This window comes from Platichthys flesus, chromosome 3, assembly GCF_949316205.1.
Source record: "Platichthys flesus chromosome 3, fPlaFle2.1, whole genome shotgun sequence".
Classification (NCBI taxonomy): domain Eukaryota; kingdom Metazoa; phylum Chordata; class Actinopteri; order Pleuronectiformes; family Pleuronectidae; genus Platichthys; species Platichthys flesus.
The window spans coordinates 7,768,794-7,786,239 of NC_084947.1; the positions used below are offsets into that span (position 1 = coordinate 7,768,794).

Sequence of the window (17,446 nt, forward strand, 5' to 3'; positions counted from 1 at the left end):
CATCAACATTGTTTTGTACGATATGAATGTGCAGCGGGCGGGGGGGGGCCTCACCCTGTGACGGGGGGCTGGAGCCCGCCACCACGAAGCTGGACAGAGTGACGGCACCTGCGGCTCCACACTCCAGAGGGATGGGGAAGAGGCGGAAGTGGCTGAGCATGTCCATGACAGAGGGGAAGCGCAGGTGCTGCACCCTGCACTGACCCCACTCTGTCAGCGAGAGGCGCAGGTGCTGCAGAGACACAGAGAGAGACACACCGAGTTATAACAGTCTGAGCCAGAGGTGAAGTTCTCTTCTTTTACTCTGTGTTTATGATCTTTCACTTGAGCTGTGTGTGTGTGTGTGTGTGTGTGTGGGTGTGTGTGTGCGTGTGTGCACAGTGTTTCTTCATTTAAAAGACGAACAACGCAGGTTCCTAAAAATAACAATCATTCATATAATCATGAGGACGTGAAATGAGCTGCTACTGAAACCCTGTTTGTTGTGTTTGATCAGACGCTGCCAGACGTACCTTTGCTTTCCCCTGGTAGTTGAACGTGAGGACGTAGTCTCCCCGGCGCGTCTCGCTCTGTCGTACCAGAAAGACGCCGTGGCCCTCGGGTCCAGAGCTCTGGACCAGGTGGGCGGCCTTGACGCGAGAGATGGGCCCGTGGAACCATGGGTAGGAGAAGAGGAAGTGATCCGTCTTCTGGACGACCTGCTCCGGCAGGGTGAAGGCGGGGGGCACTGGAGGGAGGAACAGACGAAGAAGACGGTTTCATTCTCTTGTTCATGAAGCTGGACGAACATCTGAAGGAGTGGGATGTGAAAAGTGTTGTTTCTCTCATTCACCATATCATCATCGATACTTACTCTGCTGTCCCCAAGTGGCCAAAAATGAGAATTAACTATAATGCCTTTATTCTAGTTTACAAGATAAAATCATGGGATCTATTTTCATGGGTTTGACCATCAGCCATGTTTTTTATTTACCTTTGCAGAGGACGTCATGTGTTTATCTGCATTTGTTTGTGTATTTATCTGTGAGCAGGATTACACTAAAAGAACTGGACAGATTACAATGGACACTGATGGAAGGATGTGGTCAAGGTCAGGAAAAGAACCCAGTACAATTTGGTGCAGATCCAGATCAGGAGTTGGATCCAGGATTAAATATTCTCTTTCTTTAACCTTGCGATTTTTTTTTTTTTTACAAATAGGACTAGAAACCTGTAACTGCCTCAATATGTAGCTGGGAAATGTAAAGCAGCCTCAGAAAGAAGGCTTGTTTCTATCTTTTCAAATTTTTCGTTTCTTTTAAATTTCTGTTCTCTTATTAATTGAACTACATTTGAACATGTTTTTATTTGTATCTATATCGTATGTAAAGCACTTTGAGCTGCAATTCTTGATAGAAAGTTTATTATTTTTAATTTATGGGGAGCTATGTTTGAGTCAGTTGCTGAGACCTGGGAGCACAGCAACATCACAACAACAGTTTAAGATCAACTGGGGAACCGAAGAAGAAAGAAAAAGAAGGGCTCAAAATGTAATTCATAATCGTTGACTGCACGAGGAAGCCGTGCACATAACAGGGTCGGTACCTGATGGGCACACGATGTGATGGGATGAAGTCTGATTGTAAAGTTGAATAGCTACACAATAAAGATAAGACCCAGAGGTTGAGGTTGTCAAATCTTCATTCCAGACCAGAGGGGACACATCATGGGACACAGCACACACAGCTACACCCTGAGTGTGAGGACGTGTCTGATCAGTGTCCTCGTCTCTTCACTCACTTTGACCTGCGGACGCCGAGCTTCCTCTGCGATTGGCTGGAACGGAGCTGTCAGCTGGGGAGGGGAGGGGCTCCAGATCCACGCTGCCCGACCTGAGGGAGAAGACCAGACTCACATTACACTCACACATGCACTGGCCCACTGTGGACCACCTGAGGAGGAGGACATGGCAATTTCATCATCATAATTTACATCAAAATACAGAGGAGCTGAGACAGTAATCTTATTTAAGTTACTGTTATTACACCAGCGTCTCAAAAATAAATGAGTCAGTGATTTATTGATGTTTTATGAGAAGGAGCTACACAGATGGGTGGAGAGAGAAAAGGACTGGGTGCGGTAGAGCAAGTGGTCAGGTCTTTGACAGCAATGGAAAATGTTACTTAAGTAAAATGTGTATTATAAAAACTATTACAAATCATTATATTATTATTATGCTTGAATGTGTTTGTAGCATTTCACTGCTGTAGCTCGTTGAGATGAAGTTTGTGTATATTATTGTGTAAAAATAGTCAGAATTATAAGTCCAAAGTGACACATTTTGTTTGTTTCTATTAACTTAAAACTTATTAAAAACAGACTCGTAAAATTAAGATAAGAAAAAACACGAACATGTGTGTGTGTGTGTGTGTGTGTTTGTGTGTGTGTGAGGTTAGTGAACGAGGTTAGTGAACGAGGTGATCATGGAGGAAACAGCAGGTTGAAGTAAAGACACCAAGCACAGACAGGAAGTGAGTCCAGTTCACCAGTTCAGATGCAATGTTTTTTCTGTTTCACAGCTCTTACACGGACACGCACACATAAGCACATACACATGCACACACACCTACACAAATGCAGTCTGTATGTCTGCATTTTTTGTGTACACATGCATTTGTGGTTTTGTGAGCGTGTGCGCGCACATACACAGATGAGAAGGGGAAGGTTAGAGAAGCGAGCCGGAGCAAATCCTGCTAAAACGCTGACTAGAGTTTGCGGCGTTCTGAATAACAGGAAGACAAGACTCCTTTCTCCTCTCTCTGTGCGAGTCTGTGTGTTTCTCTTCTTCTATCTCTGTGAGAATCACTTCACTCCAACAAGGTGAGGACGTCTCTGCCAGTCAGCGATGTTTCGAGGATTAGAGTGAAGGTTTTGGAACAAACTCCACCTACCACATCCAACCACATCTGAGGGCCGAACGCGTTTCTACACGTTCCAAATGGTGACGCGCCAGCATCCAACCGTGCCTTGGTCCCTCCTTTGTACTTTGAGCTCGATGAATCATACGATCAGGGATAATATCGCACCAATCAGACAATAGGTCTTTTCCCTTTGCAGACACAGGTGTTACTAGCGATGGCTCTGGCCCTGATGCGGAAGCAGCTCGCTGGAATTCACCCATCATCAAGTTTATTATTTACACGTGGGCTTTTCTTGCTGTGACTTGTTACCGTGTTTTCTTTGGAAAAGGCTTGACTTCTCCAGAAAGGAAGTAGTCTGGTGTTGTGCAAACCTTTTTGAGAGGTGAAGAACGGACATGGAGCTGCGATGTAAACAGCTCAGATCCGGAGACAAGCATGTTTTACATCACTGTCTCTCCTCTGAATCCAGTACAAAGTTATGTTTGAGTAAAAGATGACGAGTGACAGAAGAGTTAGGGTAGATTTAGTTTCACAGGCAAAAGGGACACTTGTACTCATCTACATTTAAATCTATAACAAAATCCATCGTTCAAGAAGTGAACACGTCGGCCGAGAAATACCAAGAAGTTGCCTGAGTTATGATTCCATGTTGTTTTCACATGAACATGGTTTGTGAGGTATCTGAATAAACACAGTGAATTCAAGAGTGAACTCTGACCCTGATCTGTGTGTGTGTGTGTGTGTGTGTGTGTGTGTGTGTGTTTGTGTGTGTGTTCCAGACATCTGCAGAAATGAGAAAGGTCCTGAGATTCTCTTGAGTCTTAGACCTCCCACACATTTCCTTTCACAGAGCAACACAGACTTGCACACAGACACACAAACACACACGTTCAACACGAACAGAGAGAAATATAAAGTATTACTTTCATTTGTATTGCAGTACTGAGTATTCCTCTGAGTAATCAGACTAAATGGATTTCTGAATTTGAACTTCTCTCATGACTTCGTCTCTGCTTGTTTTCCTTCTTCTGTGATTTCCTGAATTTAAAGATGAATCAGATTCTTCAGTAATGTGAAGAAAGAAAGACTACAGACTTCACACTGCAATCTGGAGCTGTAAGTTCTTATGTGATCTCTGTAGAAGTGCCTGTTGTATAATGTGAATCTAATATCTATAATATTCACTTATTTCTTCAAAATGTTTACTAGTGTTAGAGCTTGATATCCTGTATTTGTATTTAAGGAGCTCATTGATCATAATTTTTATGCATACTGAGAGGTGGGGCTGATGAGGCCCTGTTGACCAATCACAAGTCAGTCCCAGGTTTCCATCGTGACATTTCAATCCATTTTTATATTATCAAATATATAATTGAAACCCCAAATTAAACATTGAAATTACTTGAATAAATATCTTAGTCATAAGACTATTCAACTACTTTCTCTATTCTAATATGTTTAACTTATAAATTCAAATAACATTTTATTTGAATGATGAGTTTGATAAATAATTCTTTTCAAATCTGCAGTGGACAAAGTGACTCGAGAGCAAAATGCAAATTGTAAAGCACAGGAACCGACAAATAGACGTGGGCACATTCACGTAAATGTTTGTTCACATATACTCACACACTGCAAATATTCTCACTTGCATTTGCAAACACATACCTCAACACGAGTAAACACATCCAGCACACCCACAAACACTGAAAGCAGCCAACAAGTCCAAGTGTTACATTTTTCCGCTCAGAATCTCATTGAAAAAGCTGCAAGGGAGAGAGGGATGAGCAGCACTCAGGCTGCTGCGTACTGTCTGTGTGTGTCTGTGTATGTGTGTTTGTGTAGCTTAAAACAGACTGGATTCTAATATCCTTGTTCATTATCAGGTATCTTTGTGTTTCTCACCTGTTGCTGATACATTCTTTCAGCTCTGTGGTCCAGGAGCTGACCTGCTGGTCGTTGTCGGTCTCAAATATCAGACTACCTCGATGAACCTGCAGAGACAACAGAGCAATTTAAAATTCACCAGGTTCGATGTTTATTCACTGCAAAACACGATCCTCCAGAATCACTGCTGTTAGAATTCTTTGCATTGGTTGCACGTACCTTTAAAACAAATGTGTTTAAGTTGTCGGGCATCTCCAGTCGGTTGCATCGACGGACTTCTTGGATATCAGAGCACTGAGTCGTCAGCTTGGGGCTGGACGCCTGAAAAAACACAATGAAGACAAGAGTCCGACAAATTACACAATATTCTCAGGAAATTCCGTAGAAACAAAAGTACTCAACGAACAGTCAATTGAACCAATCCTCTGATCTCTAACAGTGTTTGTATACATGTTTGTGTGTGTGTGAATCCTTTGTGTTGAAACTGAGGCCACCCTTTGTGAAAGAAAATTCAGTGAATCGTAGGAAGGATGCATGATGGGAGCTCCCATGGCAGAGCCCCAAGGTCGACCCCACCAGGGCCGACTGTGTATTTGAAGAATGTTAAATGAGATATGAGAATTTTCCTGGTGGCTCTTTGACCCAAGGACACTTGAACTCCTGACACAGAGAGTCGGAGGCTTCTGACCTTTACTGTGCGAACTGTAAGCCACAAACTAAACCCTCTGTAATGTGTATGCACTAAGAACATACACTGAGAGTAAGAATTCACATGGAGGTGATTTCTATTGCCGCTATTTAATAGTCCCGTCCCATGCAGGTGATCCTGAAACTCAGATGGACAGAAGAACAATGGTGTGCACACACACTCGGGTGCACAATACCGGACATATACCCTCCAACTAATCATATGTGACAGATACAGCATCTCATGGCCTCCTAGCCCCAACATACAAACGAGCGCCAACAATGCCACTGGCGTAGTCACACACAGAGACCCACACACACGGATGGATGACTGGCTCAGCCATGTGGACAGCCCCGTGGCATGCTGGGCCGGAAATCACCTCAGAAATGAAGCCTGCATGTGCAACATCTGAACAGCATGAGAAAAGAGATTCAGCAACTCTAATTGAAAGCTTGACAAGGAGAATGTGTGTCATACTGTGTGTTAGCTATATGTGCACAGAGGTCATCGTGACACTCTCCTCACCAACCCACCAACTATTTAAGTCATTTAGCAAGTGGAACATTTCAGGCACTTGGTTAATGTTAGCATTTGCGTTATTGCATTATAAAACCAAAGATTCTATATGTTTGTTACCTTTAATATGAAGCCATGAATGGGGTAATTAAAATATGGATACATGATACGTTGCAGTGCTAAAGCTGTGTCCACCTTGAACCAGAGAATTTGAAGGCAATATTTTCACATTTGCTAGAAAGACAAGATATTAAAAAAAAAAAAAAAGAATTAAGTTGGTGATAAATGTTTCATGTTTACTTAAGAAGAGTGTCCAAGGCCTTATGAAACTGGAAAAATCTAATATCAGAAGTAAGTCATTAATAAATCCAATAAAGTTGTAATTGCTGCTTATTTATAGTTCCACCAGTTACACAACATCCTCAATAACTTGGAGTCATGTTTGTGTCCACCTGAAAAACATTAACGTTAATAATAATGCTACTTTAGATCAGTTTTGAGTCTCCACCAAAAGCAGCAAAGGAAATCTAGCTCTTCAGCTGATTAATGCTCCACCATGTGTAAAAACAATATCAGATCTTGACACAGCTTCAGATTCATTTTCACAAATTAACCAAAATATTTTTAATTTCGAGAAAATTATTAGTTCCTTAAAACCACTATATTTACTCTTCTGGCAATTAAATTGTGAATTGACCCTCGCTCCCAAACAACCACAGCTCACGGTGGAAACCAGGGAGGCTAACAAGCTACGGTTGGATCAGCAACAGACCTTATGGGCCGAACACATGCATCAGAGAAGAAGAGAAAAGTAAGAGGGTAGCGTGAGAGAACAGAAGCAACAAAAGGAAACTGCGAGGACAGTGGAAGACACAGTGTCAGGCCGGCCAGGAGAGAGAAAGACGGATCAGGAGCAGGAGAAAAAAAGCAAGGAGGACAGATTCCAGGGCTTTGTGCACCGGATGAGTTTGAGTTTATGTGACAGTGAATGAGCCTGTGGAATGTTTATGTTAATCCTACACACACACATAAAAATAGACAGGAACACACAGACATCAAAAGAATAGATTACCCCCCCCCCTACACAATTTCCTCAGCTTGACAGTGTTGTGAATGAAGCCCATAGGTCCAAACGCTCTCTGTTTTAACCACAGTGTCGAGTATTATCAATGAAAATACACTGTGATGCACAAATGAAAGGGATGTGACTCATTTAGTGCGATCTGAGTCCGTGAATGAGGAACTGACTAACAGCAAACTCGAGCCAAATTGCTGTCACGGCAACATTTCTGTGCAGGATGTTCAGAGAACTGTATTTCTGCTTCTTAAAATTTGGGTTAAAAAACATCCAGGTTTTTCGTAGAGCTGACATGTGTAGAAAGATAACCTTCAATCAGCTAAGAGGAAAGATGTGACCACTTACAGGAAAAACAAATGCAGAGTAAAAAAAAATAAAAAACATTATGGCAATGCTGATTAGTAATGAAGTGGTGCTGCAGAGGCTGCAACATGTTAAACGTTAAACGGAAACTGATTCATTCTTGGAAATAGCAAGTGACAAACTAAGTTCAGTCGAGCTGCTCTGGAGCTCTCAGTTACTTAATCAGGAGAAATCTTGTGAGTTGTTTTTCTTTTTTTTATTTCAGCTAAGAACGAGGAACGTGAGAAACCAGTGGTCAGGTGAAAATTTGATGTTAAACATCTGCAACTCACATCACGAACTAGACAAACTATCTATAATATATAACTTAAAGCTCCACACCTACACACTGAAGGAACTTAAACGTCAATAACAGATGTTTTTTGGCCACATGGGGGCAACGGACACGTGTTGTTAACACAATTCTAACATGTAGTTCCATTGTTAGGTGGCTAAAAGTTGCTTGTTGACACATCCAGCAGTAAGAGAACAACATCACCCTTCATCTGGAGCCAAGTTTCTGTCCATCAGATGATGGCGAGACCAATATTCACTCTGCTCTTTACTCGCATTCACCTGTGTGTCTTTTGTTTGGTGCTGACTCTACGAGATGTGGCTGTTTGTCCACGATTGTGTTTTTGTGGTTGTGAGTATGTGTATGTGTGTGTGTGTTTGTGTGTGTGTGTGTATGTGTGTGTGTCGATTAGCTCATGACTCATCGAGAGGAATGTTCTGTGAGAATGTGAATGAGTTTCTGTCTGAGAGCATCTTTGAGGAGCCATATGTGTCTGTGGAGGGATAAGGGAAGAAAAGGAAAAGGAGAAGGAAAACACGCGGCAGATGTCTGCTTGGTTGAGCAACAACATAACAGGCCCGATTTCTGTGAATCAACTTCATCAGGGGAGCAAGTTCAAGCTCACAGCACATTTCCTATTACTGCAAACTGAAGTCTGTAATTCTCCCTGGAGAAAAGACACACACACACACTCACACACAGGCCCTTGCCCTTTTTCTTCCTTCATTTTGCAATCGGCACACAACCCTTTCAAGAGTGTGTCCTCAAACAACACCACCCAGAAATGTGGGGAAACAGTGAGCATTCATGAGCAGTGTTCATGTTTAAAAATGGCTCAAACAGAGTCAGGGAAGTGTCAGAAGGTGGAAATCCGGCATCATCAAGCATTAAGTCCCCTTTTGTGTTGAAACCCTATCCCATCCAGCTACACTAGACAAAAGAAGAATCATATTTTTCATACAAAAATAAAAAATGAAATCTCTGACTTATTAAGTATTCAGACCCTAAATTCTGAACTTAGAATCTCCTTTGGCAGCAGTTAAGAGATTTGAATCTCTGGCAGCTTTGCACACCTGGATTTGGACAGTTTATCCCATTTTTCCTGTCAAATCCTCTCAAACCCCATTAGATCTGTATAAGAAGCATTTTCATGTCTATCCACAGATGTTCTATGGAGGTTAAGTCTGGTTCAGCCACTCAACGTCTTTCAAGAGAACAGTCCCACAGCTACTGCAACGTTTCCCTGGCTCTTCGCTTCAGGTCATTATCGTGCTAAATAGTGAAAAGTCGCCCTGCTCTCAAACTGTGACCAAAAAGGTCAAAATTTCAAGTGCATAATGATCACTAGTCCGTTTTACTACAGGTCCGGCACATGTACTACTTTCACATTTGTGGATGAAAGTAGTACTGAGTATTAGTGTGTGTTCCAAAGATCAAATGGTCCATGGATGATTATCTGAAAAAACTAAATGAGCAGAGAGAAGAGAGAGGGAGAACAGGAAGGTTCCTTCTCAGACACGACTGCAGGCGGCAGTGAGAAATAAGTACTGCTTTCAACCACAATGGCTAACACAGGAGCCATGGCTGTGGTTCGAGGGGAATGCTATGCTGTGTCTCTCTGAAGTGGTCCGTCCATTAAAGGCTACTCTGGAAACTTCTTTCCGGGTCAATCGCAGTTTTAAGTTGGAAAATTTAAAGTAGCTCAAACGACAGAAAGAAATACAAATCCTGCAGGGACGGATGTACCACCCCAAACTCAAAGCTTCTAACAACTGGAAAAGTTACTCTAGAGTCCGGTGTCCCTCTTTACCAATAAGAAGCAGCCCCACAACATGACGCTACCACTATCACGGTTCACCAAAGGGATGCTGTTCGCCAGGTGATGAGCAGTGACTGGTGTTGGCCAGACACAGTGTTTGGAGTTACCAGACCAGAGGATCTTTACCCCCCATACAGATGCTGTTTACAAAACTCACAAGTGGTCTTTCCTGTGCCTTTTACTCAAAGTGGTGACCACTGGGTTCTTGGTCACCTTCCTAACCAAAGCAATTCTCATCCGTTTATATAGAGTTTGGCCTAATATCTTCCATTTCACCATTAATGAGGCTCCTAGAGACACTCTGAGCTTTTTGAGATGATTTCATAGCTTCACCCCGATCTTTGCCAGGTCACAATTTTACAACAGAGGTAAGTAGAGAGGTCTTTGGACAAAGTTGTTTGGTTTTTGTGTTGGTGTAGTGTGAAGTGTGGGAACTTGGTTCTAAACTGCCCAATCAATTCATTTTTTCCACCGATGGACTCAAGTCAAATTCTAGAAACATGCGAAGGAAAACTAAAGCAAACAGGAAGAGCCTGACCGCAATGATGCTTTTTTTTCCAACTCTTTATAAATCAAGTTTTCGATCGATGAGCAGAAATGGCAAGTTTATTAATTAACATATAAATCTACTGCACATTAAATTGTGCCAAAGGTGGAGCGGTCTCAATACTTTACTGTAATTGCCTTATTAGGATCAAGGACCTGGACCAGAGCCTCTGTATACAGCAATAAAACACAACAACCACAAAAAGAGATGGAAAATTACCACAATAAGATGTAAAATAGGGATGAGTCAATCGCTGCTGGATGACAGTCAGCGTGATGTCGAGCCCAACATCATGATTTTCCAGGCATCATGTTAATTGCTTACAGCTGACATGACGTACCGAAAGCACGTCTGCCATATGCCAATCAGTAGAAATTGCCCAACCCTAATGTAAAATATTTAAAAGAGATTCAAAATGAAAAGACAAAAAAAAAAATGCTAGATGACTATAATGAGAAATGAATCAACCACCAAGCAACTAAATATAAACAAGTGTCTCCAATTTGAAGCGGAATGACCACAATGAGAAGCAACAGAATGAAAAAAAACACAACACAAAATGAGTTAAAAGCCACCACAAAAGAGAAACATGGTCTGACTTGGCTTGTATTGTAGGTTAGTTGTGTGCAGGTGAGTGAGTGAAAGGTCTTTGGAGGAGTAACTACTCCTTAATCCTTCACTGCAGCGCCTGCCAAAAACCAGAAGCTCATTTAACATGCCCTTGAAAACTATAACCTGGCATCAACCTCCTCCACACACACACACACACACACACACACACACACACACACACACACACACACACACACACACACACACACACACACACACACACACACACACACACACACACACACACACACACACACACACACACACACACACACACACACACACACACACACACACACACACACACACACACACACACACTCTCTCTCTCTCTCTCTGCAGGAGAGGGAGAGATATGGACCAAGCAGGCAGATCCAGACATGGAGAAGAAAGTGAGCTTAATATGTCTGTAAATTAACCCTGAGGGAAGCTTTTCATTAATGTCTTAAATTGCTGCTTCTACGTCAGCTCACTGTAATGTCTGAGGCATCAAGTCTTACAGTGGAAGCAGCTCAGTGTAAATTTACTCTTTAGATCTGTCAATTTGTTTAATACAAACTAAGATTCTCCCCAAACTTTAAGAAATATACGGAAAAAGACTGGAGTAAAAAAAACTGCACTTTAGCAGCAGAGTCAATCAATTTAAAAATACAAATCAGGTTTGTGTATTTGAAATTAATTCAGGTTGTATCTACCACAGTCACCATAAGTTACTGTGTGTCTATGTCCTAGATCAACGAATGACCCAGACGTCACAATATTTGTACATTTAAAAAAAATGAACAACTAATAATTCAAAGAAGTCTTTGTTGTAGCTGTTTTAGTTACTGACTAAAATAAAAGGGCTCAAGAAATATGGAGATTATCAATCTGGTGGCGTTTTCAGTTTTCACTCCTTGTTCTTCTCAGATTGAGTCAACTTTCGGCAATATGTCAACTTCAAACACTCACACAGGAATATGATACAGATATGCAATGAGGACAATGTGGTCTACATATCTGTAGTTGCTCTGTGTCACCTGAAAGTCTTGAATCTGATATTCTCGTCCTTACATGTTCTTTCCTCACGTATTTGGCACTGCCTGTATTCGTCTACCAAGTGTTGTACTGATGTGATACTTACGGTGGATGTGTTTTTTTCTACACTGCACATTTCCCCCAGATTCTGACGGTCAACTTTTACAAACGTTGGGATCTCTGCTTACATTTAAAATGAAGTTTTGCAGGTTTAAGTATGTAACTGCACATAGTCTCTAATGTGAGGATTTCTCAGTTGAATGCCACTATACATTTTGATCATCAATAAATCAAGTATGTCAAAATGATAATTAAAATAATAAAAATGCTATTAAGTTATTTTTCTTGTGATGTCTACATTGGATATAACAAAAAAAAGAACGAGAATCAATTTACTGTACTTCAAATGCTCCAACCTTCTTTTCTTTGCAACTAAGACTTTAGAGATTTAACTTAAATGAATAAACCTAAGTAATACAATAAAAAAGTAAAGGATGTTTTCGGGACAAACTTCCCCCGGGTTTACGCACTCGGACACAAGGATAAACAGTTGATGAGAGTAACTCACAAACAAACAAGTGACACAGCGACAGATGAAACCGCGCAGCCTCTCGCCCACGCAGTCACAGACACATCTACGGTTAGAGTGCACACACACACACACACACACACACACACACACACACACACACACACACACACACACACACACACACACACACACACACACACACACACACACACACACACACACACACACACACACACACACACACACACACACACACACACACACACACACACACACACACACACACACACACACACACACACACAGTGACACAGGAAGTTTGGAGTCCAGAACTATCTTCCCAGGGTCCCTTTCTCAAGGCCGTCACTACGGCAACTAACTTGACACTCAACATTCCTCCGGCCCTCCGAGGGTCACCGCAGCCAATGATGTCCGGGGTGTGTGTGTGTGTGTGTGTGTGTGTGTGTGTGTGTGTGTGTTTGTGTGTGTGTGGGTTGACCTGCAGGGTTACCAGCTCTCTGGAGAGATTCTGGAAAGCATTTATGCAGACTTATGCCACACATAAACCAAAACACACACACACACACACACACACACACACACAGTAGGACACTTTGACTTAGTGGTTCTATTTTAGGAGTGATTAGGTTTGTACTGGACTCAATATTCATAAAAATCCTCCATTATGAGTGTTTTTTTATGAGTCAGGTTTTTGAAATTGGTTATTAAACTGGTGAAAAACGCATCTTGGTGAGACATGGTCACTGTAGTTTGTCTTTTGTCCTCCCCATGAACACTGGTCCATGCTGCTGCAGACACACAAACTCATACATTCCATTATTTTATCCAGTTTGCCAAACTGCTAAAAAAAATACAGTTTCCTGGCCATTTGCAGAAATGTATTCAAAGTTAATTAAAAACATATATTTGCAACCCATTTGTAAAGCTGCAAGTCTTCAGTAGGGACACGTGTTCGGTGTTGAGTGACACAAACAGGCTGGGGAAGTTGGAAACTACAAGAGGAACAAGCGAACGTTCAACGCACTAATGTTTTTTGGTCTTTTTCTTGATATTTATTGACAATAACAAAACCACACATATCACATCTGGCTCATGTTACAGGATTGTAATGATCTGCCTGCAGCTTAAAGCTCAGCCTGGATCCTGTCCGTTGTGCACCCAGTATGTGCGTAGAGAAAGATGACTTTCTCTTTTAATGTGTTTATACAATAGCTACAGCTGCAGCTAACACTATAGTGATCTGCAGCAGCTGGCATTGTTTTCGCCGCTCCACTCTAGTGCCAGCCTCCACCACCTGTTGCCTGTCTCACACAGATGAACACTCCTGAGGTTTACAGAAATAGATCCTCTGATCCAAGCTCATGACGAGGGAAACTTAACTTTTCCTTCTGTGTGCAGCAATTAATCAGATGTGAAACTTGGTGGAGATCATTACTTGTAAACATTTTCCAATAACAGATGATTTTTTGCAAGCAGCGGTAATGATTTTGGATAATGCTCCTTAAAAACTCTACAGCTAGTTACTTCAACATTTTCAGCAGTTTATTTTCATTTACACTACCTCTGCTAGTACAAAGACAAACATCAAAAGTAACAATAATTTTTTTGTAATAATGCAGTTAAATTTAGCAAGATCCTATCTTATCTAAAGTTATGTTATATCATGAGGTTAAGGAGGGTTTTAAAAAAAAAAAATGGCGCTCGGAGGGTGCATCTTGCCATGTTAAAGAATTGAAATAAATAGACTGTATCTGCAAATTTATCCAGATCCACTTCAAAATGTTGTAGCTTCTCCATTGGCCCATGTCCCACCTACCCACCAAGTATCAATAAAAACAGTTCAGTAGTTTTTATATTTCCCTTCTAACAGGCAGAAAGAGAAGGGGAACAGATCACAGATTATCTCTGAATATGATCCTATAACTATTACAATTATTGTAGGCTTATGTCCACAGTGAGTAGATGTGAGCACATAACTATGCAAACTATACTATCTATACTTCTAAATAATAAATTGTACATTATTTTTGCATTCAGCCAGGTAACATGACTGTATTCAATTCAGTGATCATGAAGCGGCGATTGCGCTGTCACACTCCAGGAAAATGTTATGAAATCATGAGAAAAACTCACAGTCACCTCTGTTCACACTGATATCTGGTACATGTGCAATTGTGGAGATCACTAGAGCTGATCACACTCACAATCTGCTCTATCTGTGGCATTGTGGAGGATGTGGAGAGAACACACGCACACACACACACACACACACACACACACACACACACACACACACACACACACACACACACACACACACACACACACACACACACACACACACACACACACACACACACACACACACACACACACACACACACACACACACACACACACACACACACACACACACACACACACACACACACACACACACACACACACACAGAGATGCATGCACACACAGAGAGAGAGAGAGCGAGTGCTACTTGTGGGGTTACCAACACAGATCGAGATGCGTGTGTTCTTGGAAACCTGTCAGAAGCTGTCAGAGACGTAGCCTTCAGTAATGAATAAATGTGTCAGATCATCGCGCTCCGGTTCTCGTACACTTCTCAGAAATACTGACATACTGTATATGGAGAAGTCAAGACAGCCCACTCCAAGATTCAAAGAACTGAGCGCAGTTCCTCGTAAATTGAATTAGCTGCAGATTTACACACACAAGAAAAGACCAATTAGCACGGCTGACAGAGGGGAAAGAGGTAACATGTTTCTGAGTTCAATAAGATTAAAAAGAATTAGGATAGTAAGGGAACTACTTCAAAAGTATTAATATATAGGAAAGCTGAAACGCTGCATGAGGCCGAGCAGAAGAACTGGTCAGAGCACTACACACCAGTTGCACGATTATAATTTTTCAGTTAATTAAACAACTGCATATTTCTTCTAATGCATTATTGTATAAATACACATAAAGTTATGAAATATTTCTGTGAGTACATTGACCCTTAAAGAATTAGCTTGTGCAAGACAAACATGAGCTTGTGCAAGAAACACATTTCCCAACCTGACCATCTTGACATTTCTTCATGGCTGAAACACAACATAGAATGTGACGTTTCTTTTTTTGTGTATTGAGCACGCAAAATAACCACATTTATCAAACTTAACCATTGTCTGTCTAGCCTGGAAAACATATTTTTCCAGAAAATAAATAAAAATCTGTTACTCAAGATCATCCACAGACGTGAGTAGCTGGCACATTACTTTTAGACAGACGTGTATCTTTGGGAATTGGACATAAATAGCTCTCATTCTTTACGCACCACATAAAATACTGCTTTCATCTCCCATTGTATTGGTAACACAAGTGAAAACGGCTTGTGAGCCTGAAGAAAACGACATGGCAGTGTCCCTGTATGAGGCAACTTCCGGAGCATCCTCCTGGGAGCCTATAGGCCGGGATCAAGTTGACCATGAGGTCACAGCGTCCCTGATTTGAGTTCGCCTATGGGCTTCCTCCCTCCCCTCTCACTTCCTGTCACCTCTCTACTGTCACCAATAAGGAATGAAAAATAAATTACTCCAATAAAGACAAATATGCTCCCAAAAAAAGAGATACGTTTCCAGCTCTCTTAGATGAAGAAAATCTCTGTGGCCCAGACCACTGTTCCAGTGTGACTATTGCAATTTTTATATTGATCTTTATATTATAATATCAAAATCATCTGCCCCAGATAAATTATCCAGAGTGAGACAAAAAAAGTACATGACAACAGCAGAGTGATTTGAACAACAAATTTCAAAAGTTTCTAAAGCACAAAACTTAACTTTTGGCCTGTCTGTGTGTGTATGTCTAGGTGTGGGTCAGTGTGTGTGAGACGAATTGAGTGCTGCTCATCCACATGTGTCAGACCAGACATGTGTCAGTTATGGGTGTGTGTACGTGGGCTGGCCAGTTAAGGGTGTGTTGTGTGTAACTGTACATGTGTAGAAAAGACGTACTTTTCCCCAGTTTGTGAAACGTTTCCCTCATCGAACACAAAATCTGTGTGTGATTCTGTGTAAAAGTTATTTTCTTCATCATGAAACCCGCAGCTTTCAAATGAACCCTGGTGTCACCTCTGAGGAAAATACCAAAAGTGGATCTCTTTTTTTTTTTAATGGTGTCAAATATATAAAAAAAATCTTACACAAATACCTGACACTATGCTAAACTGATTTTAGATGAAAAGTAAAAAAAAAAAAAATCACATTAAGTAGATTATACAAAGATGGTCAAAGAAGCATTGGAAAGGGATTTAAGAGCAAACTGCAATATGCTGCATATTCTATTCTTTACCATATTTGTGTATCCATTACAATTTTTTATTTTTTGTAACTTTAAAGCAATTAAACAAAATCGGTTTTGTCTTCCAGGTTTTCAAATTTGACAATTTACTGCTGTTTTTAGAAGTTCTTGTGTTTAGAGTCTTGTCTCAACAAAAAATACATCTGATGATGTCACCCTGTGCTCTAGGATTTATACAGGTATCGTTTTCTTATGTTTAATACACCAAACAAATAATCAATAATGAAAACAATCATTAGCTGCAGCTCTACTTTTCTTCATGCATTTCATAAAACTATGATAACTGATTTCTGAAACGGTGACATGTCCACAAGTTGGGAAAGGAAAAACTTTCTCTTGCCCTTCCTTTCCCTCCTGGCCAGTGCTGCACCATTGTCTCAGAATAAACCTGACTGTGCAGTTTTGCCCCTTGTGACTACAGATCCTGCACCACTGAGCCAGAACCAGGTTTATACAGGGAAGGAGATCTCGTCACGATAACATTTTCCACACACGACTCGACGCCAAGCGGGACCTTCCAGGGCCAGAGAAAACTCTGAATGTTTATATCACAGGATCAGACGGCAAAGTTTGCTTAGTGAGAAGCTACGACTCAACTGACAAATCATCTCCGCTGGCAAAGGGATGAAAAAAAGCGAGTCACTGATTTTGGGGGATTTTTTTTTGGAGGGGAAACTGAGCGGCACAGATAATGAGTAAATGCTAGCTGTGCTTGGCCCTGTAATGGAAACCATGCTAACGACTTGCCCAGAGAGAATCGGGGGGGGGGGGGGGGGGGCTCAGGGATGCTGGAGATGACTCCGAATAAAGCTGAGGGGAAAAGTGTTGAGAGAAG

General features: G+C 41.4%; 1 protein-coding gene across 2 annotated transcripts in view; it reads right to left on the reverse strand.

Moving 5' to 3' along the window:
• The window catches only part of sh2b3 (SH2B adaptor protein 3), a 47,005-nt gene that overhangs the window by 3,840 nt on the left and 25,719 nt on the right, over positions 1-17,446 (reverse strand). For both annotated transcript variants that reach the window (XM_062381660.1, XM_062381659.1), the window contains exons 3-7: positions 5,007-5,108; positions 4,806-4,894; positions 1,780-1,871; positions 513-727; positions 55-232 (exon numbers count right to left, since the gene is read on the reverse strand). In XM_062381660.1, coding sequence (XP_062237644.1) covers positions 55-232; positions 513-727; positions 1,780-1,871; positions 4,806-4,894; positions 5,007-5,108 — 676 coding nt within the window. The remainder of the gene's footprint in view (positions 1-54; positions 233-512; positions 728-1,779; positions 1,872-4,805; positions 4,895-5,006; positions 5,109-17,446) is intronic.